The 26,558-nt window shown below is 37.9% G+C and overlaps 1 protein-coding gene across 3 annotated transcripts in view; it reads left to right on the top strand.

The window, feature by feature from the left end:
• Window positions 1-212: 212 nt before the first annotated feature.
• LOC126284207 (anoctamin-5-like) overlaps window positions 213-26,558 on the top strand; it is a 333,989-nt gene continuing 307,643 nt past the window's right edge. Inside the window, exons 1-3 of one of the 3 annotated variants that reach the window (XM_049982972.1) lie at window positions 213-565; window positions 723-809; window positions 9,914-10,214. In XM_049982972.1, the coding sequence (XP_049838929.1) occupies window positions 10,035-10,214 (180 nt within the window). In that variant the 5' untranslated portion in view covers window positions 213-565; window positions 723-809; window positions 9,914-10,034. Of the gene's footprint in view, window positions 566-722; window positions 810-9,913; window positions 10,215-14,588; window positions 14,722-26,558 lie in introns of those variants that run through there. The other 2 variants (XM_049982973.1, XM_049982974.1) reach the window with 2 other exon arrangements.

Here is a 26,558-nt window from a genome sequence, read left to right as displayed (position 1 = left end):
TAGAAAACAATCGTAATGGAGATGAACATTTTTATAATGCATAGTTGTTTATATATGATTGTGCTCAGTTAATTTCGCAGCACTGTGTGAAATGAAATTTATTTATTTTTGTGTAATGAAGATTATTATTCTTTAATGGATGAGCTTGTCTTATGCATGCATTTTTCTGTGAGTTTCTTTGAATATATAATTCAAAGAATAATTATAATCAGATAATAATTCTACTTAGTGAATTCAGCTGATATTTTTCATGCCTTCAACTAGGATTGAGAAATGGATGTAAGATAAAGGAAAGAAATTTTTTTAGGATATCTGAACAGAATGATAGCACATGAACTGAGCAGTTTCACATTTTGTCTAATTGGTAGATATGGCCATGCTATCAGCATTTCTCTGTGCAAGATACATCACAGAAGAAAACAAGAGTTCAAAACCAAAATAAAATTGAGGAAATTTTCTACATGACTAATGCTTAATATTAAGTCTGTTATAAAAGAATTTGCCAATTTGCTTATATTAGATACATGATAGCTGGTGGAATAAGAGTCTGTTTCTAGACATCTCTGTAAGTCTGTTTTCCTGTATCCCAGTCAGATGTCAAGAGTGACTATTTAACTGTGTGAGATGTGTAACACCTGTTTGACATTTGTAATTAATGTATCTACTCTTATATCTAATCTAGAGTGAGATAAAGTTATCAGTATACTACTCTGTCCTTGCAGAACCTGTAGCAGGATGTTTCATTCAGTATTGAAGTTTAATGCTCAGCATACAGTTCATATCAACCGTGCTTGGTGCACAGTTGTCAGGTGAGTTTTTGTTTTCTGCTGTTTATGAATAACTACTAACAATAACATTTTTTTATATATGTCTCTATCAGAGAACAAAGGTACTAATTTGTATACAAGACTGATTACTATTTTAAAATTCTGAAATTAATACCACTATCTGAATACCTCCTTCACACAATGAACTATATCCCCTATTTTTTGTTGTTTGTGATAGTAGAAATTCACTGAAGCAGCACAGTAGAGAAAAGTTCACAAAGTAAACTAACTCAGCTCTCATGTCACGTTGAATTGGCAGTGTTAACCACACAAAGTAGTAATGGGAAAACAAGGGCTAGAACTTCTGTCACTCTGTAAATGTAACAAACATCTGAACCCATGAACTGTTAATTCCATTAACAACTTCTTGATGAAGAAATTGAGTTTCTTTGAAACCTGTAATAGTTTGTACAAATATTAGTTGTAATGTTAAATAAAATTGAGTTTATAGAGTAGTTATATGTGCAAATGAACATAAATTTAAACAGTTTCTGTGTTTTCTTCATTGTGTATAGCATTTTGTTCGTTACTGATTCCTAAATCCATAAACTGGCTAGGGACAATAAAACCCAGTGGGTAAAAGTAATAAGTAATGAACAGTTCCCCATATTTTTAATGCATGAAAGTTATTAATTTAAGTTGATATTCAATTGTTAATAACTGTGATCCTAGAAAATATCATTCTGTTCTGGGTGTGATATCAAGTTCCTAAAAAATTAAAGTCCCTGTCTCATTTTATGACCACATATGCTACATAATAGAGAATAAATATTTTCCTGTGTTATCATCAAAACTATTAGTGTTCAATATAACACATAAGTAAATAGTCTGCAGTACTCTTTAAACACTGATGTTGGATGTCAAGTTATTAGCTTGATTACATTTGGGTCCATCATTTGCATCGTACATTGTCCTATAGACCAGCAGAGAATGGACACAGTTAAACATTTGTAGTGATGAAGTGAGAACAACAACAAAAAATTGCTCATCTTATTCTCATGATCAGCTCATTTGTGTGATCATATTATTGCTAGTAATATGTATAAATCATAAATTGCTTTCTGAAATGGTCTGAAGCAACTTTTTGCCGATTCTTCAGCTCTTGTGAACTTTTACAACTATGCACCTGATACATTTTTGTCTTGGTAATGAATGAAATAGACTTGAGAAATACTTGTTCCCTGATATTCTTTAGCTTATTTAAAGAATGAGCTGTGGCTGCACTGAATTTAGCTTTGGTTAACACCAGACTAGTTCAAAATAAATTACATTTTTGGTACAATTTTGCTTTGCTTTCAATGTAATGTCAATGTTTGTTGATTTTGCACAAATATCAGTTTGAAATAATATGTGTATTTAATAAATAAAACACCAAATTTTGGAAAGATGTTATATGGCAGTTGGCTGGGTTTAATTTTTAAAACAATTGCAACTGTATGTCTGCAATATTAAGAACATGATTATTGACCTCAGTTGTCCATCAAATATTTCTAATCTTAACTGAAATTGAAACAGAATGCATAGGTGTCTTTACACTATTTACTGAAGACATATATTCAAATGTGGTAGCAGATAATCTCTTGGCCAATGGGTTTGTATGCATGTCCTAGTTCAGGTTATTCTGGATTCTGGTTTTCAAGGATCTTACCCAGTTTCTCTTAATAAGTAAGTCTCTATGTCAGTGTCTGCTTGTTTACCGTAGCTAGACTCCATTATAGGAGTCTTATGGGCACTTGCAAATAGATATCTTTCGTTACAGTACTGGCTGTTTCTTTTATGACCAAATCTCTAATCCATGATACATTCATACATTCAGTATTTAGTATAACAGAAACAGTCAGTCTAGATTGCATCTGATATTTATTTAGTCTGATAACTGATTTCAGTCAAACATGACCATCTTCAGACCACTAACTCTTGGTGACGTGTGGAGCTGATACACAGAGGTGCTGTATGTACTAAAAGGTACCACTCAACAACTGCTACCTTTTGGTATGTACAGCAGCTCTGTGCACTGGCTCCACATGTCACCAAGGAGTTAATGGTCAGAAGATCATGTTTGACTGAAACCAGTTACCAGAATAAATACATATTACTTGTGGTCTAGACTGACTGTTGCTGTTAAACTTCATTCTATCATTCGTCCATTCATTCATTCATTCATTCACACACTGTCTTCCATAACGTTATTTCAAATGGAACCTTCAGGGACATGGAATGCATCACACTATACATTAGCAGGCAGAAACAATCGATTTAAGCTGAAAATTCAAATTACACTAGTGCAAATCTTGAGTGGAATTTGCATACTTGTTGCAGATATACTGATGAATTATTGAAGGGGAAGTTAATAGTGTGTTCTTTTCCCATATTTATGAGTAGCTGGTAATATCCAATTTCCCACCTGATGTCTCTTGGCAACCTATTAAAGATTTTGGCACCAGAAAATAAACATGAAAATGATTTTCACTCCCAGGATTGTGCTTGTGAACTTCAGTGTTTTCCTAGATGTCACTTTCATTATTAACCACAAATACCATTATGGAGTGAGTATAGTGGCACATGAATGTAAGAATCTCAAGTTATCTGAAGAGTTCTTTGCAATGTGCTAGGTACACAATATTCTTACTATGTGCTTTTGAAGAGTAAATATTTATTTAATCTTAGCTGTATTTCCATGGAAAGATATGCCACAGATTTGTATATTAACTGAAACTATGCAATCCAGACTGGAAGGCATCACAGTGAAATAAATTTCTAAGTGCAAAGCCAACAGAACTGAGCTTTTGGTTCATTTCTGTGTTCTGCTACCTTCTCAGGTTGTTACCAGTCAGGCATCTAAAAATTTCACATATGGTATTTCATTTAGTTGAATGCCCATTGACCTCTACTGTAAGTAATTTCTATTTGCTTGGAATGACATTGTATGGGTTTCAGTAAGATTAAATACTATAGAGTTTGCTGCCAACCATTTGTCAGCCTGTATCACATTCCTCTTGGTATTATTTAATATGGATGTGGTTGGACCCTTTACAAGTATATTGAAACCATCAGAAGACTTGACAGTGTCAGAAGAGTGTTGCAGTGTCTTTGGTAAACCATTCCTGTACATGAAGAAGAAGCATGGGCTAAGCACCAAAGTTTGTGAGACACCAAATTTCAGGTTTCTCCACCTTGAAGTTAGTTCTGTCCCCTTATTAATTAATTAACATGATTTTCTCTGTTCTGTTATATACATTTGTTTGTAGAAGCCATCCCTTTTATAATTATAGGCCATATGCAGTACTTGTCTATACAGTCTTCAATAAAGCATGCACTTATGTCCCTGTTGATGCTTTTCTAACCCATTCTGTATCTCTCCATGCTGGGTCTTTATAAGAATGACTGCTGTGTAGATGATATCATGCAAAATCCTGTCTTATTTGGTTTTAGCTTCTTGTTAACAACACATAGAAAGGCTCTCTTGAAATAGTAGTTTGACTGTGCTAAATATCATACATTCACCACATGCTATGTGTTTTTTGTATTCCTGTGCATCTATTACCTGCAGATAGGTTAAATAATTCATCAAATATCAAACAGGGCTGCTAATCTGCATAGAAGAGAATGGGTTGCAACAGGCTGGTAATGCATGTCACCATTGAAGCGTAAAATTCTCTTAAATATGATGAGTGTCACGTTTGCAATTGTTAATGCACAGGTTCTGTTCATCTGAACTGTTCTTAATATTTCCATTCAATATTTTATGTTCTTCTCAGTTCTTCCTGGTTAATAGGCTTCAGAACACCTTCGAACATTAAATCAGTTATCACTAGCCATCCATAGATGTCACGATCTGTTGCAGACTTAATGTACAATTAGTTTAAGAGTCTAGTTTGAATCATTAACCGAATTATTTTACAGTCATGACTCTTGGCTACCACTTTTAAAGCAACTAATTATCACTGTTAAGATCACCAGTGCGACTAAACACTTCTTTCAATGTAGTAAGTTATGAGTCGCTTCCCTAAGCTGTTAATATTTCCCATTAATAGCTTTTGAAAATTGATTGTCTGTGTAGAATAAGTTCATAAATAAAGAAATTCCTTTTAAAATCACTCACTAATAGAGTTGTGCAGTGTTAATCAGTTCCCAGTAAACTGGAAAAAATATTTCTTTTCTTGCCATTATAGAGGTGGTACTCTTCTTAAAAGATGTACTTGAAACAAGTTAATGAAGACACACTGTTATTAATCACACACTGATTGGTGTTACATAAATCACTACATTTGAAAGACTTTTTCCAGATGATTTAAGATTGATATGTAATCCATAATATTTTTTCAACATTTTGTTATTAATAGACAGCATAGTAGCTCAAGACAATAAATACCAGCTGTTTACTCTGTTGCAAACTTTTGGTGCCCTTTGTTCAGTGATCCACAGTGCCAATTGCTACATTGTTAGAACACCACTAGATTGCCTTGCCAGGAACTTGCTCATTCAATACGAAACAGACAAGAAACAGGCAACAAGAAAAATATGTTTTTAATATACACATTACATATAGTATGCATTACATTGTTACTTACTTGATGTCACCGAAGTGGATAATAAGGACAGTGCTGCTCCTTATAGTTAGGAGCACTCCAAACTCCACTCACATTAATACTGAAATGAATTACACAGTTAAAGGCCTTAGAAAGCTTACAGGAAATGCAGACGGATTTATTTTTCTTGTTTAGTTTTATTAGACCTAATTTTCTGACATTGTACATTGCTTTCCTTGTAGAAAACCTTCATGGATGGCAAACTGAGCAGTTGTTAAAAAGGTTGATGTCAAAAACGTGGTTCCATATTCTACTTCTACGTCCATTCTCTGCAACATAAATCCTTCTGAATCTGCTTAGAGTCTTTATTCTTGGTCTCCCTCTACGATTTTTACCCTCCACACTGCCCTCCAATACTAAATTGGTGATCCCTTGATGCCTCAGAACATGTCCTTCCAACTGATCCCTTCTTGTAGTCGAGTTATGTGACAAATTCCTCTTCTCCCCAATTCTATTCGGTACCTCTTCATTAGTGACGTGATCTATGCATCTGATCTTCAGGATTCTTCTGTAGCACCACATTTCAAAAGCTTTTTGTCTAAGCTAGTTATTGTCCATGTTCACATCCGTAGATGGCTACACTACATAAAACACTTTGAGGAAAGACTTTCTGACACTTAAATTGATACTCGATGTTAACAAACTTCTCTTTTTCAGAAACACTTTCCTTGCCATAGCCCGTCTACACTTTATATCGTCTCTACTATGACCATCATCAGTTATTTTGCTCCCCAAATAGCAAAACTCATCCACTATTTTCAGTGTCTCTTTTCCTAATCTAACTCCCTCAGCATCACCTGATTTAGTTTGACTACATTCCATTATCCTTGTTTTGCTTTTGTTGATGTTCATCTTATATCCTACTTTCAAGACACTGTCCATTCCATCCAATTGGTCCTCCAGGTCCTTTGCTGTCTCTGACAGAATTACAATGTCATTGGCGAACCTCAAAGTTTTTCTTTCTTCTCCATGGATTTTAATTCCTACTCCGAAATTTTCTTTTTTTCCCTTTACTGCTTACTCAATATACAGATTGAATAACATCGGGGATATCCTACAACCCTGTCTTACTCCCTTCCCAACCACTGCTTCCCTTTTGTGTCCCCTCGACTCTTGTAACTGCCATCTGGTTTCTGTACAAATTGTAAATAGCCTTTTGCTCCCTGTATTTTACCCCTGCCACCTTCAGAATTTTAAAGAGACTATTCCAGTCAACATTGTCAAAAGCCTTCTCTAAGTCTACAAGTGCTAGAAATATAGGTTTGCCTTTTCTTAATCTGTCTTCAAAGATAGGTCATAGGGTCAGTATTGCCTCACGTATTCCAGAATTTCTACGAAATCTAAACTGATCCTCCCTGAAGTCGGCTACTACCAGTTTTTCCATTCGTCTGTAAAGAATTCATGTTAATATTTTGCAGATGACTTATTAAACTGATAGTTTGCTAATTTTCACACCTGTCAGCACCTGCTTTCTTTGGAATTGGGATTATTATATTCTTTTTGAAGTCCGAAGGTATTTCACCTGTCTCCTACATCTTGCTCACCAGATGGTAGAGCTTTGTCAGGGCTGGATCTCCTAAGGCTATCAGTAGTTCTAATGGAATGTTGCCTACTCCCAGGGCCTCATTTTGGCTTATGTCTTGCAGTGCTCTGTCAAATTCTTCATGCAGTATTAGTTCTTCCATTTCATCTTAATCTATGTCTTTTTTGATTTCCATAACATCGCCCTCAAGTATATCACCCTTGTATAGACCCTCTATATACACGTTCCACCTTTCTGCTTGCCATTCTTTCCTTAGAACTGGGTTTCCGTCTGAGCTCTTGATATTCATACAAGTGGTTCTCTTTTCTCCAAAGGTCTCTTTAATTTCCCTTTAGGCATATCTATCTTATCCCAGATCCTTACATTTGTCCTCTAGCCACTCCTGCTCAGCCATTTTGCACTTCTTGTTGATCTCATTTTCGTTACATTTGTATTCCTTTTATGCCTATTTCATTTACTGCATTTTTAAATTTTCTCGTCCATCAGTTAAGTTCAATATCTCTTCTGTTACCCAAGAATTTCTACTAGCCTTCGGCCTTTTGCCTACTTGATCCTCTGTTGCCTTCACTATTTCATCTCTCAAAGCTACCCATTATTCTTCCTCTGTATTTATTACCCCATTCTTGTCAGTCATTCCCTAATGCTCTCTCTGAAACTCTTTACAACCTCTGGTTTAGTCAGTTTATCCAGGTCCCATCTCCTTAAATTCCCACCTTTTTGCATTTTCTTCAGTTTTAATATACAGTTCGTAGCCAATAAATTGTGGTCAGAGTCCACATCTGCCCCTGGAAATGTCTTACAATTTAAAATCTGGTTCCTAAATCACTGTCTTAGCATTATATAGTCTATCTGAAACCATCCATTGTCTCCAGGCCTCTTCCACGAATGCAACCTTCTTTCATGATTTTTAAACCAAGTGTTAGCTATGATTAAGTTATGCTCTGTGTAAAATTCTACTAGGTGGCTTCCTCTTTCATTCCTTGCCCCCATTCCATGTTCACCTACAACTTTTCCTTCTCTTACTCTTCCTACTGTCGAATTCCAGTCGCCTATGACTTTTAAATTTTCATCTCCTTTCACTATCTGAATAATTTCTTTTACCTGATCATAGATTTCTTCAATCGCTTCATCGTCTGCAGAGCTAGTTAGCATTTAAACTTGTATTACTGCGGTAGGCATGGGCCTCATGTCTATCTTAATTCCAATAATGCATTCACTATGTTGTTCATAGTAGCTTACCCATCCTCCTATTTTTTATTCATTGTTTAACCCAGTCCTGCATTACCCATATCTGATTTTGTATTTATACTCCTGTATTCACCTGACCAGAAGTCTTGTTCCTCCTGCCACTAAACTTCACTAAGACCCACTATATCTAACTTTAACCTATCCATTTCCCTATTTAAATTTCATAACCTATCTGCTCCAATTAAGGGAGCTGACATTCTGTGCTCCAATCTGTAGTTTTCTTTCTCCTGATAACGACATTCTTCCTTCACAATAACTAAAAATCAGTGTCCAGTGCGGAAATGGTAGTCAACTGCACTGCATTTAACACAGAGAAGGGACACAGCTGTCTGTTTTTGACTGCATATGCTCTTATGTTACATCATCCAGCTAGTAATGAGTGTATAACATTGTTTGCAGCACCAGGTCAGCATTTTTCTTTCTTGTAAAGTATTCTACAAGCATAGAATACAAGAGATTTTAAAAGAGCATCTGCTTTATTGGTGCCATAGTCCAGTGCTCAATTTCACTCTCTGGCAGTTTGTAGGGTTTCCATTTCTTCGTCTTATTTTATTCTTCACAAGTTAAACTGTTGCTTATAAAGTTTAACCCTTTGGCTTCTATGTGCTCTCTTCAGTTTGTCCAAGAGTGTGGCTTGTTGCTGCTGTACTGCTTGCTTATTGCTGTTACTTCTGCTGAGAGACAGTGTTCTGGCTGCTGCGAAATACTTATCAACCAATTTCAAGAAGATTATTTAGTGAGAAAAATTTGACTTTTGCACACCTTACAGTTTGATATTTTCACTCGATAAAGGGCTCTTTGTCACAGTTACTGTGGTGCGCGAAATTAAAAAAAAGCATTGCATGAAATTTTTAAAAGTTGATGGAGATAAAAATGCATTGCATAAACTTTGTGTATGGTTGATTTTAGCCCATACATTGCTGTGTATGAAATTTAGATAAGATATTGAAATTTTATTTAAAATAGAGAGTGGAACAGTACCTCATTTTGTTCATGAGTTATTGGCTTTTAAATCCATCCGATGGTCGCATACATACCTGCTCATGAGGAATAAAGTTGTAATAACAAATGTTATACTTCATAAACGGTTCAAGATGTCAAAATGAGTTTTTTTCTTCAAATGACAGCATGCAAATAGACACATGTGTTAAATACTTGAAACTTTGTATTGGCTTGATAAAATGGTAGTAACTCATCCACTTCAGTGAGAGGGTTGGTGGGATGGGCCTCTTAAACATGTCAGTAGTGTTTAAGTTCTCTATGTATTATGCATAGAATATGAAGAACTTTTGAGCAACAGGCACACCGACTGCCAATTCATTGGCTCTGTTTCATTTCCTGCTAACATTGTTGTTGTTGCTTTTTTGCACAATGTTAAACAATTAATTATAAAATTTAAAAATCTTTAAACATGTCAGTTTATAAAAATTAATATAATAAATTTAGTTACAGTTACTATCGTGTAAGTCAAATGGCTATAGGACACCACATTATAAAAAAACCTGGTAAAATTTTGTAAGAGCCACAGCTATTATTGTATACTATTTTTTCTGCAGTTACTGACATTTGTTTTTGACACGTCGCTAGATAACTTGGCATAAAGTAGATTGCATTTTATTCATTAAATGATCTGAACAGTAAAAACTGGTTTGTAATAATTCAGTAAAATATGTAACTCATAAAAGTTATTTAAAATCTTTATACAGTATCCAAAGAAGAAAATAAAAATGAAGAGACAGTGTAAAGAAGACACAGTGCTGCTGTCCGAAATATATTATCATAGGCACTGGAACTGAAACTTTCTGATCCAGAGCTTCTATATAAGCAATGAATCATTATAAAGTGCTCAGAAAAGAAAGGGAAAGATTGCAGGGCTCAGTGCATTGGTTTCAAGTGACTGTCATAAAGTATCATGTAGTGGCAGTAGAAAAAATGCAACTGCTTGAGAAATTAACAGTCCACTATACAAGAGGAGTTTTTATCTCATTGGAGAACTGTGACAAAGAGGTAAGAAAGATGTGAAATGTAGTATGACAAAAAGAAAGAACTAACAAGTATATTCAGATGTAGTCTGAACCACAGGAATTGAACATGCAAAGACATTAAAAATAAACAATAAAATTGTTCTTAGCATCCACAAGAATGGCACAAGGTTATAATTTAACATCATTGTGCAGAAAAAATACCGGCCTTATCATTTTTCAAACTTTATTGCGATATTCTTGATATGATTAAAGTCAAATGAGAAAAAAGTAAAAAAATATGTGCAGAGAAGTTGTATCTTGTTTGTCATCCTTACTTTCCATGTGCCATTATGAAAGGGAAGGGTGAGCAAAAAATCTGTAAATGAAGATGAACGCATAACAAAAGTAAAAGCAAGCAATGATAAGTAACAGAATGTATGAAGTTCAACTAACGTTAATTATTTATAGCTCAGAGCAATTAAAGAAACAATATATTTCCAGATACTAAAGGAATAAAAAAGGGAATGGGTTGAGAAAGGCATATAGAAGGAAATGAGACACTGTGATCTACACTGAGTGCATCAAAGCACTGTCTGTGTTGCACTATGGTTATATCTTTTAATTATAGTTCAGTTAGTAAGAATGTTAAAGTATTAGATCTAAAGAAATGTGAGAAAATGATTGTTATGGCATTAGAAAAAAAATCACACCACAGTCAGCTACAAATGCTGGTCCTCTATACTTTCTCACCACTGTTTCACTAAAGGAATATTGTCTTTCCTCCCTGGATTTCTGTTAGAGTTCTTGAAGCATCTCTGTAGCACTCATATGTTGACAAATCCTACTGGTAACAAATCTACAGTACCTTCTTTTAATGTGAGCTATTGTGGATCCCAAAAAATTGAGCAGTACTCAAGGATGGAGCCACATGGGTGTTCTATTTGTGGTCTCCTGTGTAGATGATCTACACTTTCTCAGAATTCTCCCAATAATGCAGAGCTAAGCATTCACCTTCCCTGCTTATGACCTTGAGTGTTTAATATTAATTGATGTGACTGTGTCAAGCTGCATAACACCAATCTGTATATACATCTGCAGAATTGTTTTTCCTAACTGTCTGCATTAAATTACATTTTTATACATCTAGAGAAAGGTGTCACTCATCACTCAAAATAGAAATGCTGTCTAAATCATCCTGTGTCCTTGCATAAACAAAGAATTGTCCTGTCACACTTCTATGTGACACATCTGATGATTTGCTTGTCTGTGCTGAACACTGATCATTCAGGACAATGAAAACAATGAAATCTTTGAGCCACTCACAATCTGAGAACCTGCTCCAAAGTCTTGGACCTTCAATATCAGCATGCAGTTGGGCACCGTTTTAAATGCTTTCTTGGAATTTAGAGGTATGGGATTTACCTATTGGCCTTCATCCATGGTTTGCAGGAATATCATACGAAAAAAGAGGAAGCTGTGTTTAGCATGACTGATGCTTCCTAAATCTGTGCTGATTTGTGGACAGACTTTTTCTGCCTCAAGCAAATTTATTATGTTTTAACTCATGGTATGCTCAAGAATTCTACAGTTAACAAACGTTGAAGACATAGGCCTGTAATTTTACTGAGCTCTTCTTTTACCATTCTTATATACAGGAGACACTTGAATTTTTTTCTCCAACCACACAGGGCTATGCCCTGGGTGTGAGATTTTCTATAAATGCAACAAAAGTAAGGATTCAATACAAAGAGTATTTTTATAAAACCGAATTAGGATTGTATTGGGAACTTGTAACTCATTTGTTTTTAATTCTTTCAGTTGCTTCTTAATGCCAGAGGTGCTTATGTCTACATCCTCTACACAATAGTCTATGTGTCAGTTAAATGATGATATGTTTGTCTGATCCTCTTACATGAATAATTTATTAATGTATTAAATGTACAGTTTTCCTTTTGTTGTTTTTTATTGCCACACCAGACTGGTTGATGAGTGACTGAGTTGAAGTCTTTGATGCACATAGTAATTTTATGTAGGACCACAATTTTCTTGGGTTCTTGGCAAGTTCTTCCACGAATTTATGACTATGGAAGTTTTTATGGCCTACTGCTAACTCTTGCCTGTTGACATTTCCACAGTCTTTTTTGAACTGAGAATGCAACAAGCTCTGCTTTCTCTGAATTTTCTGATTTTTGTTGTTAAACCACGGTGGGTCTTTTCCATCCTCAGTCCCCTTGCTCAGCACATACAATCTCCAGAGCATGATTTACAATAAGTTTAAATGTTGCTCATAATTCCTCTATGTCCATTATGTTGGAACTAAATGATGCACAACTACTTATCTGTTCTTTTCAGCATAAAAACTTTCCTGGTGTTCTGATGGGTTTATTAACTTTAGTAACCATCATTACTACAATGGCATCTTGAGTGCTAATATGGAGTCAAAGTGAACTTAACTTTTTATATGTTGAATGTCACAACTTGACTGCGTAGTTTTGTTGCAACAAAGACATTCTAAAAAAAAAAAAAATAGTTAAGTAATTGAGAGATGTCATAAACGCCACCAAAATGCTACAATACTTGGAAAGTAAAACTCTGTTGATAACACATTGTGATGTTTGAAAGATGTACTTCAATTTCCTGTTCAGGTGATCATATAAACAAACATCAATTATGGAGGAGATTACTGTTTAACGTCCCGTCGACAGTGAGGTCATTAGAGATGGAGCACAAGCTCGGATTAGGGAAGGATGGGGAAGGAAATCGGCCATGCCCTTTCAAAGGAACCATCCTGGCATTTGCCTGAAGTGATCTAGGGAAATCACGGAAAACCTAAATCAGGATGGCCGGACGCGGGATTGAACCGTCGTCCTCCCGAATGCGAGTCCAGTGTGCTAACCACTGCGCCACCTCACTCGGTAAACATCAATTATGATGGGCAATATTAAGTTATAAGCTGTGACAAAGTATTCAATTTTGAGACAATTCATCCAAATAGACATATCAAAAAGACCTAGATTCAATATAAAATATTCTTATCCTTTGTTTTGGAGTGTTAAAAACTTGGTTCTGGATTTAAATGTATGGAGCTCTGATGATGACGAGCAGTCACAATATCCAAAAATCTATATGGCTGATAAGATGGTGGCTAAAAATTACAATGCTTTGTCGAGTATTTGCTTATTGGAGGTACACTAGCTTTATGCAAATATCTCAAAAGGCTATGTCTACCACAATTTACATGAAATTTTGCTTATGACATAGCTTTCCACATGATGGCTGTTGTTTCTATTGCCCATAGACTAAAAAGTTTTTTAATGAACATTTCTCAAGTGTTTAGGCATGTTTCATTTGTAATGAGTTTCTATTACAATCTGCTATAGTACATGAAAGCTGTTCATCTTTACATGACAAAGATTAGCTAACATTTAAAATGATATATGACAAAAGTGAAAGTGCACTAGAGAAAGCAAGAAAGTATCATCTGTAGGAAGAGTCATATCTACAATTTTATGTGATTCTCAATGCCATGAGGGCAGAATCATCAGCAGACAGTATTATACTGCATTACTGGACAAAGGTGTTATGTAGGCTAAATATTTGCAACTTACATAGAGGAATGTTCCCTTCCATTAACTACAAGCCCTTGCACTAACATTTGATTCTGGAAAAATTATGTGACCTTTACTTTGAAGCACTTTTGCATCCACTATGTTTACTAGATTTTTGATCCCATCAAAAATACCTTTTGTTCCTAAACTGAAGAAGATGTGCTGGGCCAAAACTTGAACTCTAGACTTTGCCTTTAATCCTAACAACTGAGCTACCCAAGCACAACTGACAACCCATCCTCACAGCTTCACTTCCACCATTACCTTGTCTCCTACCTTCCAAACTTCACATAAGTTCTCCTGTGAAACTTGCAGGAGTAGCTCTCTTGGAAGAAATGATATTGCAGTGATGTGGCTTATTCTCTCTTCCAGAATTGTTAGTCCTGTAAGTTTCACAGGAGAACTGCTGTGAAGTTCGGAAGATCAGAGGTGAGGTACTGGCAGAAGTAAAGCTGTGAGTCATGCTTGGGTAGCTCAGTTGGTAGAGCATTTCCCCCAAAAGGCAAAGGTCCCAAGCTTGAGTCTCAGTCCAGACACAGTTCCAATTTTATATGACTTTCATGTTGAAGTGCTTTGCTCCCACTGTGTTCACCAGATTTTTGGTCCCATCTATTACCTTTTGTTCCCAAGCTGAAGATGATTCATTTTAAATGATAAGTCCAAAAGATGTTTGTTTTGAATGTTTGGGTAAATGCTATTTTTACTGATGGTATTACAAATTTGAGAAGCCGTTGAATTTTATGTTTTTAACTGGCAAGATGACAAGTTATGTTGAAAACAAAATTAGCTCTTTAATCTCTTGTTTTCAGTGTCAGACTGAGAACTTTTGGAACATTCTTCCTGTATGCGAGAGATCAGTTTTAATATTCAATCAAAGAAATGTATGAAGGAAGTAAAGTGATTAAAGCAGTATACCATGTAACAGCACCTCCTCAAACCCAGGTAACCAACAGAGTGCTTTCCTCATGTGCTGCATGCAGAACATTGACTCATGTTCAAATAAGGATCAAGGGAAGACATGGGAAAATATCAACATATTTCTGTTCTTACAGTCCTGTCAGAATTGCCAGAGAAAGTAGCTGTATTCTGGATTCAAAATTGTGTTGCAAGAAATGGTATTATTTTAAATAACCAGTTTTGATTCCAACAGCAAAAAAAATACTCTGGATGCTGTGAACAACTTCATTGAAAAGATAAGCAAAGCATCAGATTAGATGATAAGGCTAACCTTAGAAATGCTTTGACTGAGTAAACCATGCCTTGCTTATCTACAAATTAGATAAATATGCTCTGTAATGACTGCATCATATCTACAGAACAGGAAACACAGGATTACTGTCACTTCAGGTGCAGTGAATCATAATTCAAAATGGAGTACTGAATCGCAAAGATTGCCTTAAGGCTCAATTTTAGGGCGAGTGCTTTTCCTATTCTGTGTAAATGACTTACCCGTAAATATCAATTCCCCATTAGTTCTGTTTACAGATGATATTTCTGCTTTAATAGAAGCTGATATTTGCAAAACAGTTCCAAGCTTTATTATGAGAACACTGAACACTCTAGAAAACTGATTCCAGTTGAATGTGATGTACCTGAAGATTGAAAAAACCCAAATAGCACCTTTTGGAACCAAACATTCAGGATGTGTTGAGTTTAAAATACAGCATAACAATCAACTGATAGATGTTATTTAGTCAAATTCCTTGGATTAAATGTAAACTTAAGCTGGAATACACAAAGTGACATCCTATTAAAATAATTAAAAAGTTTTTGCATTTACTGCGTAATTCTTGTGTCTGCTACTGTTCTGAGTTTACAAAAAAGGCATATCATAGTTGTTTTGAATCTGTCATTAGGTGTGGTGTAATGTTGTGGGTACTGTGGCTGCAGAAGAAAATTGTCAGATACATATGTGTCATTCGCTAATTCCTGTAAAAATAAATCTAGACGTCATAGAAATGGGTTGTTTTTTTGATTTAAAATATGTACTACACAGATATTTCTCTACAAATCCTAAAAGTTCTTGTGCTAAAATACTAAGAGGAGAAACAGTTAATTTCCAATCAATGTAATCCTGATATTTTTAAAAGCCTTATATGAAAAATTTTTGTTATTACATCTCCAAGACAAGATCACAATTAACAGGGAAAACTGACATTGTGAAAAATATAAGATAACAGAAAAAAAATGCTGCGGTAAACATGGGTCCACAAACAAGCTAATTGAAAGAATTGCTAATGTGTGGTTACAAGCTGCCATCGCCTTCAGTATTAAATATTGTCCTAGGTAGTACAAATGTGCTTGACATGTCAAATTTCGCTCATGGCCTATCCTATTTTGCACAACATTGCTAAATGTGATACATCTAGACCTGTACTCAAAATGTCAGCTGATTGTGTGTGGCAGAAGGTACTTCTGGTGCGAAGGTCTCATCCCCTCTTCCCTGTTCCATTTGGAAGTGGCACTTGGGAAGAAAACCTCAATATTAGCTATAATTTCACAAATTTCCTTGTTGTGATCATTTCCTGAGGTGTATGTGGGAGGAAGTATTGTGTTGTCCTGGTCTTCTTAGAATGTATTGTCTTAGAGTTTGAATAGTAAACTTCTCTGTGATACACAATGCTTCTCTTGTAATGTGTGGCACTGAAATTTGTTGAGCATCTCCATAATGATTTTGCACTGACTAACCAAAAACAGATAAAAACTGACTAAACAAATAGATTTTTGTTGGGTCTTGTTTATCCCTTCTATTAACTCAACTTGGCAAGAGTCCAGATTTATGAGTAACAGTCAAGAATCAATGAACAAGTGTTTGGAAGCCACTTTTTTTCATGTCTGAATTACATTTCCTTAAATTTCATCAAGTGAATCTCAGTCTGGCATCTGTATTTATTACTATTTATTTTGTGCTCATTCTGCTTATGGTTACTCTTAGCTATTTTGCAGCAGTTAATGTTTCCAGCAATTTGTCACCATTAGTGTAATTGTACACTCATCAATTTCTTCAGATCTGGTACTTAATAAGCTCATATCTTCCTCATTCAGTGGCGTTGTGAGACTGTACCAAATGTCCTTCTGAAATCAAGAAACACAGTGTCCGTTTGAAAGCTGATGCCTACAGTGCAGTTATGTTACATTTATTACAGTCATGGTCGAATACCAGAGCCTGCACTGTTCATAAACCCTAAGCATGTTATCCTGCATTTCACTGCAGTGTTCCAACTTTGCTACCTTCTTACAGTCAACTGCATCATCCACAAACAGCCTCATGGAGCTTCCAACATTATCCACTAGATCATTTACATACGTATTGTTAACGGTAACGGTCCTATCACACTTTGCTGTGGTACTCCTGACATTACCTGTACATCTGTCAATTGTGTTGCATTAAGAGCAACATGTTGGGTTCTATACACGAGGAAGTCTTTAATCCAGTTACCAATCAGATCTGGTACTTAAGAAGCTCATATCTTCTTCATTCAATGGCATTTTGGGACTGTACCAAATGTCCTTCTGAATTCAAGAAACACAGTGTCAGTTTGAAAGCTGAGGCCTACAGTGCAGTGAATCTCAGGAAGGAATAGAGCAAGCTGAATTTTGCAATATCTGTATTTGTGTAACCCATGTTTATTTTTATAAAGATGATTTTTGCTGTACAAAAACTTGTGAAACATTCCATAACTCTACAACTGATTGACATCAGTGATATAGGTCATGATAATTATGTGCATCTATCCTACAAACCCACTTGAAAAGGGGAATGACTTGTAATTTTTACCAGTCACTAGGTTCCCGTTGTTTCTCCAGCAACCTATGATGAATTGCTAATAGAAAGGTAGCAAGTTCTTTCACACAGTCTCTGGTCCAGATGCCTCCTCGCTACAAACTGATTATAACTGTGTTTCTGTTCCTCAGTCCCTTATCTCAATATCTGCCAATTCAACATTTGTGAAATCATTGACAAGAGGGACCATATTATGCTCTTCCATGGGGAAACAGCTTTGGTGGACTGGATTCAGTATTTTGGCCTTCTCTCTGTAATCTTCCATTTTGTTATCTGTAGGGTCACTAACTGACTGAATAGGTCATTTTTGATGTGCTTACTGTCTGGAATCCAGCTCTGTGGATGTTGAATGCCCAGCAGAGGAAATTGACCTGGATGGCTGCTGGAGGGCACAGTCTCACGTAAGTGCTGTACTCGCAGCAAGAGTGTGGTCCTTGTCTCACCACATGAATAAGTTGGCTAATAGTGTACTTTGTGGCTGATACAAATACAGCTGCCCAGTGAATGGTTAGCCAATTCTATACCCAGATCTGATATTGTAGGTTACTATCATCAATGTACAATGGATATTCAATAACAGCCCATTTAGCACTTGGTGTTCCTCTTTGGTCATAATTCAGATTGTCTCTCCATTTGCTCTTGGCTTGATGGCACCACTGTGATGAAGGTTTTGCACATTGCGCTTTGTTGTTTACATAGATTGCTTTGTTTTTTTTTTCTTTGTCTGTTTCCTGTCTGGCACCAGTCAGCTGAGTTTAGCTTAGCACCAGTTGGTGTTGTGTTCTTTTCCACAGGCAGCCTTCCAGCTTGCAGCTTCATGTGTTTCTCTCCTGGGTTTCTATGCATGTGCTGATATCTGGTTACTCACAATATAGCACTGGCGAGAAGAAAAGAGGAAGTTGCTCTGTTGCAGGGACGCTAAATTGATTGGCCTGCTGCAGCAATAGCAGCAGCTAATGCAACATCAGCAGCTTCAGACAGACTTATCACAAAAGTTAATTCAGCTTCAGGCAGACAAACTCCAAGCATGCGAGGCTATGTTGATCAGGGCCTCATTGCTCCCTATAGTCAACATCCCACTCATCCTGTGTCATTTCCACCTCTTAGTGACCCTATGGAGGAGTGGGATACATGTTTCCAACTAAAGCAACATTTAACCGTGTATCAAGTCACATGATTTATTACAGTGATGGTTATTTCTGTCTTGGACATCGCTGGACATATTTTTCTGCTCCATAAATTGGTGGCTCTGTCTGACCCTATCACACTCTCCTTTTAGGAGACATGTGCTCTGTTAACTAATAATTAGTCCCAGAGGTTTAATGTGGTTGTTTCCAAGCACAGGTTTCACCAACACCATAAACAGTCTGGACAATTATACCGCTCCTGGGTCACTAATTTGTAAGGCCTCAGCCACAAATGTAATTTCACTTGTGCCAGTGAAGGCTGCAAAGTTTCATGCATGGACTCCTTGATTCATGATGTTGTGGTTCAGCTGACCCTGAGGTTCACAGAGTAGCACTGAAAATGGGTAACCCATCATTGGAGGACATTTGCATATTTCACACTCATTCAAGATGGTACAGGCTGTTAACAAATGACTCATGACAAGGCTACAAGTTGCTACAGTTAACATGCCACCACGCACTCCACCCTAGCATTGCAGCCATAGGGTGATCCTCAGGTTGCAGCAGTGGTATGATTCATCATTGTCCAGCATCTCTATGGTGTCTGAGCCTCCAGTTGCCCCTCCTTCATGGCCACAGTATTTTCCCATTCACTCTCAAGTAGAACAGACAGATCACTGGGGATCCTGCATGCACTGAGTTACAGAGAAGCATCTCTGCAAAGTTGTGCAACCTGCTCCCATCCTGCCCCACAAGTGCACGAGGACACCATACACATGCTGCAAGACATCTGTTTCCAGGTGGACAGGGGGCTACTGTTTCTTTCATAAATCAGGTTTCATACACACACCTGGGTTCACTTGAATTGTCTCTGTCCTCATGGCATTTAGTGGCCTATGGGGACTCACTATAGCTTGCATTGACCATTGACCAACCATCTACTAACACCATTTTGGCCTTGACATGTATACAACACTTGAGGTTTCAGCTCTTATGAAATTGAGATCATATCAACCGCAGTTCCTTTCCAGGAAGTGTATGATCTCTACACGGCATTTGCATCTCTATATCAGCCAGATCTGGGGCATGTCTCAGACTTTCAGGTGGACATTACCCTACAGCTGGAAGCCATGCCTCGCTTTTACAGCACCAGACCAATTCCAGTTACCTTATTTGCTGATGTGAAGTAGAAGCTGTTCATCTCCAAGCTGCTGGGTTATTTAGCTGATGGAATCTAGTGCATGGGCCGCTCCTCTAGTCATCACCAGAAAGCCCAAGGGTTCTCTCAGATTGTGTGGAGATTTCTTTGCTGTAATCAATGCTCAGTTACAGGTGGAAACTTATCTTATCAACTGCCTGGAAGACCTCAGCAAACTTATTGTGGGGTAATGCTACTTCAAGATCGAACTTGCTGGTGCTTATCCTCAGTTACCCTTAGATGAAGAATTAGAACATCACTGTTATTAGTATGTCTTTTGATTGGTACAGGCACAAATGGTTCCCATTTGGTATCGCCTCAGCCCCCACAGTTTATCAAATGTTTCTGGGACACCTGATGCAGCGTACTCCAGTTTACACGAATTACTTGGATAATCTCATTGTCATAGGACCATCCCACCAAGAACATTTGCAAAATCTTAATATACTTTTGATGATACTGCGGGATGCAGGCCTGCTTTGTATAAGAGACATTCATATTTTTTTAATCAGAAAAGGAATGTTTGGGGCAAGGGTTCACCAAAGAGACAATCAGGCCAACTGATTGGAATCTTGCCATGATAGACTCCTTACTCCACCTGACAAACTTACCTGAAATGGTTGTGTTTTTGGACAAAATCAGCTATTATTGTAAGTTCTTACTCCATGCAGCCCACATTGTGCAACCTCTCAATCAGTTGTGTAAAAAGGCTGTGCACTACAACTGGACCTGTGGCATTATTCAACTCACACTGCGGTCTCCCAGAGTGAACTGCCCAACACTTCCGGAGTGCATACAATTACACCACACTGTACAAGCCCACATCACAGCATCCCAAAGCATATATCTTACTAGTCTACTTGCTGGCCCAGACACTAGTTTGAAACAATGAGAGGTGCTCAGAAGGTCCTACTCTACATGACCCATGGCTGGCCAACACCTCATCTGCTGGATGGCCAGCGAGTTCAGCTCCTGGATACATACTTCTCACAGACTTTTAGTTGTCAATGCTGTCATTCTTTTGGACACTGAGATGGGCACACATAGGGTGGTAATCCAGGCATACTTGTGCCACGGGTGTTGAGCTTGTTGCGCTGGGGGTATTGAGGGAGGTCCTGCATGAAGGCGCTAGCTTGCTGACATGTACTGGCCAGAGATAAATGGCGAGATTGAAGCAATGGTCTGTAGCTGCACAGCATGTGCATGGCACCAGGCATTGCCCCTACAATCTTTCAACCCCTGGGATATTCTCCGCCTCTCCTGGGACTGAACCCATCTAGATTTAGTGGACCCATTTTTGAGATCAATGTGGTTGCACACTGTGGAAGCTTACTCAGAGAACCCATATGTTATATACATGGTGTCCACTATGACAAACACCACGAACACCCTACCACCTTATCGCAGGTTTTGGCCATTGAAAGGCTGCCTCGCATACTGGTCTCTGCTAATGGGTGCAGTTCACTGCATCTACTTTCGAAGATTTCTACAAGGCCAGTGGCATAAAAGATATCTGCAGCCCTTCATTCCATCCTTGCTCAAATGACCTTCAGAGCCTTACTCGCATCCCTCCAAGCATTATGTGCATGGTGCAGCTGTGTGAGTCCAATCCTATGGGAGTACTGACACTGGGACACTGGTGATGGTAGAGGAGATCCACGGGCAGCAGGTTATGTCAGTCCAATCACAGAGGGGTCTTGAGTGCTGCCGTCACAACCAGCTGTGGCTGTGAGTGCAGGCATTGCATCCACTGCCTCATCCACTGCCTCCTGGTGACAATGTGACTACACGATTGGCATCTCTGTCAGGAGCCTGCGACTATATGCTGTTGCGCCAGTGATCTCTCCCACATCCACATGGATTGGTGAAACTCCCTGGCGTTCCCATTGCCAGCAATACCCTGATGAACACCAAACACACTCCTTTCCTGCAACTGGTGGTTGAAGGGACTGGGTCTTTGCCCATGCTGCCAGAGTGTTTTTACCCATTGCTCCTGGTTAGTTGGAGGGATCTGGTATCCACCTCCACAGTAGTTTAAAGCCTGCTGAGGAAGTGCACATAGATGGCTGTTAGAGGGCACAAACTCACCGCAGCAATGTGCTCACCATGTGAATGTGCCACTTGTCTTGCCACATGAATATGCCACCCAGTAGGGTTCCTCATGATCAATATAAGTACAACTGCCCAGCGAATGGTTTGTCAGATCTGTACTCTTGTCTGATATTGTTGATTAATTCCATTGAGTTTCTGTGGACTATTCAATAATAACCTCACTTGGCACTTGGCCCTTCTCTCTGGTTGTGATTTGGATTGTGCCTCTCTTTGCTCTTGGCCTGTCGGCTCTGTTGTGGAAAAGGTCTCTGCTTTGCAGTTTGTTGTTTACATAGGTTGCTTTGGTCTTGTCCTTGTCTGTGTCCTTTCTGGTATTAGCCAGCTGTGTTTAGCTTGTCCACCTCTTGGTGTTGTGTTCTCATCCACTCATGGTCCTTCTGCCTTGTGGCTTCATGTGTTTCTTTCCTGGATTCTGACACATATGCTGATATCTGGCTACTCACAAATATTGCATTTTGGTTTAATGTAAGACCAAAACTTCTCAACAATTTAGTCAGATTGGCTGCAAAAATTTTCCATTCAAAGTCATTGCATGTTTCTCTCATTGCTCTCCTTATGCTCATTTTCAATTCATTTGGCTGTTGGTATTCACCTATATTTTTACTTGTGTAATGTGCATTGAAGAAAGCTTTTGAAGTTTATCCATTTGTGCTCCATATCTTTGTTTTCAGGTACCCCATGTGTTGTATTCTGTCATTCTTGCTTAAAAAAAATTCCTTCCTTAACACTCCTTGTAACATGCATAGTCATTGTGCTATCATATGTTTATGATCACTGAGGCCATCTTCCGTGTTAACTGATCGAAAAGTTCAGGCCTTTTCCTTGATAGGTTTAAGATGTTATCCCCATGAGCTGGTTCTGCAAATGTATCTAAAGCAATTTTTTTTGACAAGACATTCAGAATAATGTCACATGAATCTGTCACTGGCACCAGTTTTGATTGCATGGCTCTCTCATTCTATAGCTGGCAAATTGAAGTCTCTCCCTAGTGCAGTAGCATTATCAGGAAACTTACTGACACAATTCTGCATGTTCTCTCTGAAGCACTGTGTCCCTATAGCTCCTGATGCAGTTACCATGTTTGGCCCTCCTTTGGTGCTTCACTTCATCCAAATTATTTCATATTTGGAACCTGTAATAACCTTACTATCAAATTCCTTACTGCAATAAACGTGCAACCACCCATAGTGTCTAACCTGTGCTTATAATATATATTCCAGTCTGTATTTAGGATTTCATTGCTATTCACTTCAGGTTCCAACCAACTTTTTGTTGCTGGTACTGTATGGGCACTATTAATTTAATAATCAGACATTATCAAGGATGCTTTTGCTGTTTAGTATTATCACATTAACCTTTTCTGTTTTTGATCTGTGAAGGTCAATTTCTTTGAGAATAATATGGCTGATCTATCTCCAACATCGGCAGCTGATTCATCACTAATCCCAAGGGCAGGTTCCTGTAACTTAAAAAAAAGAAACCATGAGCATGCCCTACCTGGTTTGCTCCCTACTAGCCATTTCCTTTCTATAGCACATACCTGTCCTTTTGAGGGGACCACTGCAGCTCTCCACTCGATAGCTGAGGTTGATGAGAAATTTACTTCCGATACTGTCTCAGTATCATCTGAGCCTCATGTATAGGCCTTCCTGTATGCTCCAAACCAGAGGACCATGATCAACCCTTGGTATGATGCTACAATTAGTGAACTTATACTGTATCCATGTGTGATGCTAGCTGCCTTCATCAAATTAGCCAAATTCTGAAAGGAACTGAAAATGACCTCAGAACCCAAGTGCCAGGCATAATTCCTCCATGTCTTGGGTCAGACCTCCTGGTAACCATACTGGATACACACTGACATTCTTTCCTAACATGCCTATTATTTTTCAAGGGACATCATTATCTGTCTAGCACTGGAGCTTCCAGTGGCTAGCATACCTGCCCTCTACAAATAAAGAAAAGTTCCTCATTCTGGCCCTAGACAGGTCAGTTGGGCCCAACCAATCACCATGTCATTCAATGGTGTATACACCCCAGGAAATCTGGGAAAAACCTGGGAATTTTTTCATTCGGAAAAAATCTGGGATACTTCTACATCTACATCTACATGGCTACTCTCCAAATCACACTTAAGTGCCTGGCAGAGAGTTCATCAAACCATTTTCATACTGCTTCTCTGCCATTCCACTCTCTAATGGCACTTGGGAAAAAAGAACACCTAAATCTTTCCGTTCGAGCTCTGATTTCTCTTATTTTATTATGATCATTTCTTCTTATGTAGGTGGGTGTCAACAAAATATTATTGCATTTGGAAGAGAATGTTGGTGATTGAAATTTTGTAAATAGATCTGACCCCAAAGAAAACTGCGTTTGTTTCAGTTACTGCCACCCCTATCTTGCGTACCATATCAGTGACACTCTCGCCCCTATTGCGCGACAACACGAAATGAGCTGCCCTTCTTTGCACTTTTTTGATGTCCTCCATCAATCCTACCAGGTAAGGATCCCATACCGCACAGCAATGTTCCAGCAGAGGACAGATAGGTGAAATGTAGGTTGTCTCTTTAGTGGGTTTGTTGCATCTTCTAAGTGTATACTCAAAATTTATCGGATTTCTTTTAGTAACCATGTGGATGACCTCGCTCTTTTCTTTGTTGAGTGCCATTTGCCATTCCTTGCACCATACAAAAAAATCTCTCTAGATCTTTTGTAATTGGAATTGATTGTCTGATGATTTTACTAGATGGTAAATTACAGCACCGTCTGCAAACAGTCTAAGGGGGCTGCTGAGATTATCATTTAGATCATTTATGTAAATTAGCAACAGCAGAGGGCTTATGACACTACCTTGCAGAATGCCAGATATCACTTTGTTCTACTCAATGATTTACTGTCCATCACTACAAACTGTGACCTCTCTTAGAGGAAATCATAAATCCAGTCACACAACTGAGACGATACTGCATATGCATCCAATTTGACTAATACTTGCTTTTGAGGAACGGTATCAAAAGCCTTCTGGAAATCTAGGAATATGGAATCAATCTGAGATCCCTTGTTGACAGCACTAATTACTTCATGGTAATAAAGATCTAGCTGCATTGCGCAAGAACGATGATTTCTGAATCCGTGTTGGTTTTGTATCAATAAGTTGTTCTCTTCAAAGTGATTCATAATGTTCGAGTACAATATATGCTCCAGAATCCTACAGCAAATTGAGGTCAGTGATGTGGGCCTGTAATTCAATGGGTTACTCCTATTTCCTTTCTTGAATAGTGGTGTGACCTGTGCTACTTTCCAGTCTTTAGGAACAGATCTTTTGTCAAGTGAGTGGTTGTATATGATTGCTAAGAAAGGTGCTATTGTGTCTGCATACTCTGTAAGGAACCCGATTGGTATTCCATCTGGACTGGAAGACTTGCATTTCTTAAGTGGTTTGAGTTGTTTTGCAACACCTAAGATATCTACTTTTATGTCACTTATGCTAACAGCTGTTCTGGTTCAGAATTCTGGAATATTTACTTCATCTTCTTTCATGAAGGAATTATGGAAAACTGTATTTAGTAACTCCACTTGAGTAACATCGTCATTGGCAACATTTCCATTGCTATCGTGCATTGACGGTATTGACTGTTTTTTTCCACTGGTGTACTTTACATACGACCAGAATATCTTTGGTTTTATACCATATTTTGAGACAATGTTTCATTGTGGAAACTATTAAAAGCATTTCACATTGATGTCTGCACTAAATTTTGAGCTTCTGTGACACTTAGCCAGTCTTGGGGATTTTGCGTTCTTCTGAATTTAGCATGCTTTTTTCATTGCTTCTGCAACAGTGTTCTGACGTGTTTTGTGTTCCATTGTGGATCAATCCCATCTCTTGTTAACTTATGCAGTATGAATCTATCAATTGCTGTCAATACTGTATCTTTGAATTAAAACCATATCTGGTCTACACTCACATAATTAACTCGGAAGGAATGGAGACTGTCTCTTAGGAAGGAATCAAGTGAATTTTTATCTGCTGTTTTAAATAGATATATTTTACATTTATTTTTAGTGGTTTTGATTGACATGGTTTTAAGCCTCTCTACAATGACCTTGTGTTCACTAATCCCTGTATCCATCATGGCACTCTCTATTAGATCAGGATTATTTGTGGCTAAGAAAAAAAATGGCTCTGAGCACTATGGGACTTAACTTCTGAGGTCATCAGTCCCCTAGAACTTAGAACTACTTAAACATTACTAACCTAAGGACATCGCACACATCCATGCCCAAGGCAGGATTCGAACCAGCGATCGTAGCGGTCGCGCGGTTCCAGACTGTAGTGCCTATAACCGCTCGGCCACCCTGGCTGGCTGTGGCTAGGAGGTCAAGTATGTTTTTGCAACCATTTACAATTTGTGTGGGCTCATGAACTAATTGTTCAAAGTAATTCTCAGAGAAAGCATTTAGTATAATTCCGGAAGATGTTTTCTGTCTTCCTTCAGCTTTTCGCCAACAAATCAAGGGTAGATTGAAGTCTCCACCAATTATAACTGTATGAGTG

Source organism: Schistocerca gregaria, chromosome 8 (genome assembly GCF_023897955.1).
Source record: "Schistocerca gregaria isolate iqSchGreg1 chromosome 8, iqSchGreg1.2, whole genome shotgun sequence".
NCBI classification, from domain to species: Eukaryota; Metazoa; Arthropoda; class Insecta; order Orthoptera; family Acrididae; genus Schistocerca; species Schistocerca gregaria.
The sequence above is the reverse complement of the archived record's forward strand: the minus strand, read 5'-3'. Positions and strand labels throughout refer to the sequence as shown.